The following is a 3,705-nucleotide window of genomic DNA, read 5'->3' as shown; positions in this document are numbered from 1 at the left end:
AGAATAGGAGTGATAAATGTACGCTAATTTCCGAATTTTACAAAAAAGGGCATATTTCAAACCCAATTTGTAAATAAATTAGTAACCAAAATTTACAAAAGTGAGTGTTAAAATATTGCGTGGACCCTTGACTACAAGTGTGTGAAATTTTTTTTTGGATCGGGCCACCCATTTGGACGGAATAGCCCGAAATAGTTGTGAGCGGTACTAAACCCCACCCAAAAGTATTTCCGGAGTTTTTTCAAAGTATCGATACTTACTTGGTATCGGATTGAAAAGCATCGAGTAAAAAAATACTTGGTATCGCAACAAAAGTATCGAGTATTTACTTGTACTCGCTGGTATCGTTTCGTTCCTAGTTCTACGCTTAGCGTGATTCGAACTCAAAGAAGAAGAAGAATATTTCCAATTGGATCATGCATTTATTTTCTTGTTTATACATATGAAAACTGTGATTAAACATAAATACGTTGTAAAATGTTAAGTGTGCCCCGGTTTATGTAGTTTTCTTGTTATCCTTTGTGTAAACTAAGCTATTCCGTAGGAAAATGACAGATCCTTGGATGGTCCAAAACCCAGACCATAAAAATAATTCGGTAGAAAACGGTACAAGCGAGGACGAGATTCAGCAGCAGCACAGCAAAGAACATTCGCAGGGAGCACCTTTGGAATTTGAAGACAATTTCGAACCCGTACAAGCAACACCTACGGGAAATACTTCCGAAAACACACCTGAAGAGACACCCCCAAAGCGTAACGAAAAAAATAGCAACAACACCTCTGGCTCCCTAGAGCCATTGCCCGATTCTGACAATTACTTACGTGGACTCGGTATGTAGACAAACATGCGCACATATTTTTTTAACTATTATAGCATATTTTGCGGAAATTTTCAAATAAGCAATTTAATAAATTATTCTATTTGTTTTTCATTCCCTAAATTAGAGCGAAAATTGCAGAAAATCAAAAAAGGTGCGAGTTTAGTAGAAGCATTAGCAGAGAAGCGCAACGATTGCTTACGCCAGCTATTGCATAGTGGGGATCCCGATAATAATAATGCCGTATTAGCGCTAGATGAGCCTTTAAACAATCTTGAATTCTATAGACACCTTCAACCGGTACAGGCTCTTTCTGTTGGGGAACTGGTGCACATTGTGAAGCACGACCAACTCCAGCAGGAACAGGCGCAAGAAACTGCAGACAAGCAAGAGGATATAAATCAGGAAATTAAAAAAGATAAAAAAGAGGAGACACAAGAATAGACAGAAAAGGATAGATGCAAGCATGAATACACCATTCGGAGAAGTTTTCCTCTTCCTCACCGATTTGGCGTGGAAAAGTCGTGTTACTATACCAATGCTAGTAACGACGGCCTTCCTAATCATGGATATTCGTTTACAAATAGAAATAAATATACAATCCGGACAGGTGATATCTATCTATCAGTATAGAAATGTTTAAGATGTCTCAAATTATTTTTAGGCTGCTGCTGATTTAGATCAGCTTGATGAGGATGATGATGATGAAGACGATGATTCGAGCGACTATCTTACCGATGATTCGGAAGATGAGGATGAAAACGCAAATATGTATATGGAATTTGCGCATGCCGCTGAACATGAACGCAGCGAGCAGGAATACAACACTGCTAATCGTCTGCGGCGATCTCTCGGCTTGAGTTAGATTTCGATCTTATTTGGACAAAGTATGCTTAAAATTTACTATATTAGCAGTTGCCTTTAATGACTACAAAAAATAATACCATCATAAACCGTTGTCTAACCAGAAAGCAAATATTTTGCACTTGTGTTGCTCTTTAAAACTGCAATTATGCTTAATAAAATTTAACAAATTTAGCTGGTTTTGTAAAAATGCACTTGCATTAATATTTATTAAGTTTTGTTTGTAGTACACTTGAAAACATTGCATCAATATATGTAAATTACATATAAAGTTTAATCAATTCATCACTAACAGCCGAGGGCGTAAGAATGCCCAAATCGGTGAACAACAAAGTGATATAAGCAGGTGGCGTGTAGTCAACTTGTGGGTGCACTTTAGATACGTCGACCAGGTGTTTGCGAGAATACTGCAAAGAGGGACAAAAAAGGTATAAACATGATATTTAAAAAATGCATATCGCAATTTACTTTATACTCATCCGGAAGGTCACGTTGATTTAGCGGGTAGAGTCTGGTGAATTTGAAACTTTCAGCCAGAACATAAAAAGGTTTCTTCATTTCACGGGCGCACAAGCCCATTGTGAAAGTTCCAATGCGATTGATAATGCCCCCGCTTTCAACCACGGCTTCTGCACCAACCATTACAAAGTCTACAGACTCCATTACATAGCCCGTTGCCGAATCCAGAATCAGAGTGCTACTTATTCCAGCTCGCCCGAGTTCGTCAACCATTTGAGAGCTTGTTTAAAAATTAAATTGAACTGAATAATTATGCTTCTCGAGGCTGTATTTTACTTACCCGGAATTGTCAGGCCCACCTTGTGTTACATAAACGTGGAATTCTTTATTTTTCGCAGCACTTATAAGTGTTTTTAGCACTACGCGTGAACGCGAGTGGGTCAGCACGCGACAGCCATCAGCAACGAATTTTTTCGCTTGTTGGGCAATCACATTGCGAGAGTTTAAAAGCTTTGTTAGAAATATTTTACCACGATGCAACATTATTTGTCGACATTCTTCCATGTGTTTGTCATCCAAACTTAATGTAATGAAGCGACAGAAAAGTTCTCCGCCGGATACTACTGCAGCAATGGACAGGTCAGTGTTGCGCATTGTCGCCACCGCGTCACGCATTGTAGTGTGAAGGATGTGTATGGTGTCAACTGAAGCAGAGAAAACAAACAATTGCTGTATGATGTCGGAGGATTTTTGTGCATTGCTTACATTGTTTTTTCTCGAGTATCATTAACAATGTTTTAATCGCGGCTATGCCCGAGGATAGATCCTTATCCGTATCCAGTAGTTTAAGAAAGTAGTTCCGCACTTCCGCTATGTGTCAAGAAATAAATGACTTTGCATGCTTTATTCGTAGAATAATAAACTCACCGGATTCATCAATTTTTTGGTCCCCACTGGCTGGCATTTTCTACTATTTGCATTCAGAAAAACTTAATTTATGCGGTTTTTAACACAAAATATCGTCTGACGTTGCGAACATAAAAAGTATTAACCACAGATGTCGCCCAAAATGTTGGCAGCTTTATGGGCGAAATTGACAAAACAAGCGGCTTGACAAACTTAGCGAAATATCCCTTTGCTTCAAGCTATTTGTGTTGTGTATGTGGGTGTTTGATGGTTTGACAAGCCGTTTAAGGGGAAATATGAACAAAAATCAAAAGTTTTTAATTTTCTGGTCGCCATGTTCCAAGGCGAATTACCATGTTCTTTGCTTCAACGAGTCATGTTTGCATGGTGTATAGCGAAAATGGGAAAAGAAGGTTTGAATTATTTTTGACAAGCCGCTTGTGTGGTGTATTTCTCTTTACGCAGACCACCACGGTGAAGAGAATACAGAAGGTGGCGTCGATAGCAACACCGCTAATCGGCCCTCAGTGAATTTGACAGAATCAGCTGTTTTGCTGACGTCAAATTAGTGTTTTATTTTTGAGACTAGAGAAGTGAGACAGCGTACTGATTACCAAATTGTCTCAAAATCCAAATTCACTACCAAAAGTCACTATTA

The 3,705-nt window shown here is 38.7% G+C and overlaps 2 protein-coding genes across 2 annotated transcripts; one reads left to right on the top strand and one right to left on the bottom strand.

Annotated features, from left to right (window-relative positions):
• The first annotated feature begins 402 nt into the window (after positions 1-402).
• LOC108362676 (uncharacterized) lies at positions 403-1,856 on the top strand. Its single transcript, XM_017615765.1, has 3 exons — positions 403-831; positions 946-1,428; positions 1,483-1,856. The coding sequence occupies exons 1-2, from the start codon at positions 549-551 to the stop codon at positions 1,260-1,262; spliced, it is 600 nt and encodes a 199-aa protein (XP_017471254.1). The 5' UTR covers positions 403-548; the 3' UTR covers positions 1,263-1,428; positions 1,483-1,856.
• A 2-nt stretch (positions 1,857-1,858) lies between these two features.
• On the bottom strand, positions 1,859-3,232 carry eIF2Balpha (eukaryotic translation initiation factor 2B subunit alpha). The gene is made up of 5 exons (XM_017615763.1): positions 3,069-3,232; positions 2,907-3,011; positions 2,482-2,845; positions 2,151-2,421; positions 1,859-2,089 (listed from the first exon to the last, which is right to left on the bottom strand). Exons 1-5 carry the CDS (start codon positions 3,103-3,105, stop codon positions 1,943-1,945), a joined length of 924 nt encoding a protein of 307 aa, XP_017471252.1. The 5' UTR covers positions 3,106-3,232; the 3' UTR covers positions 1,859-1,942.
• Between the last annotated feature and the right edge of the window lie 473 nt (positions 3,233-3,705).

Source organism: Rhagoletis zephyria, unplaced genomic scaffold (assembly GCF_001687245.7).
Source record: "Rhagoletis zephyria isolate East Lansing unplaced genomic scaffold, Rhagoletis_zephyria_1.1 Rzeph_scaffold_01065, whole genome shotgun sequence".
Classification (NCBI taxonomy): Eukaryota; Metazoa; Arthropoda; class Insecta; order Diptera; family Tephritidae; genus Rhagoletis; species Rhagoletis zephyria.
Note: the sequence above shows the minus strand (reverse complement) of the source record. Positions and strands in the feature narration are given on the sequence as shown.

Coding starts and splice junctions, on each gene's coding strand:
- LOC108362676 (XM_017615765.1), top strand. CDS start 549: ATGACAGATCCTTGGATGGTCCAAAACCCAGACCATAAAAATAATTCG. Junction 832..945: donor CAATTACTTACGTGGACTCG/GTATGTAGACAA, acceptor TCCCTAAATTAG/AGCGAAAATTGCAGAAAATC.
- eIF2Balpha (XM_017615763.1), bottom strand. CDS start 3,105: ATGCCAGCCAGTGGGGACCAAAAAATTGATGAATCCG. Junction 3,012..3,068: donor CCAAAAAATTGATGAATCCG/GTGAGTTTATTA, acceptor CTTGACACATAG/CGGAAGTGCGGAACTACTTT. Junction 2,422..2,481: donor GGTGGGCCTGACAATTCCGG/GTAAGTAAAATA, acceptor TTTTTAAACAAG/CTCTCAAATGGTTGACGAAC.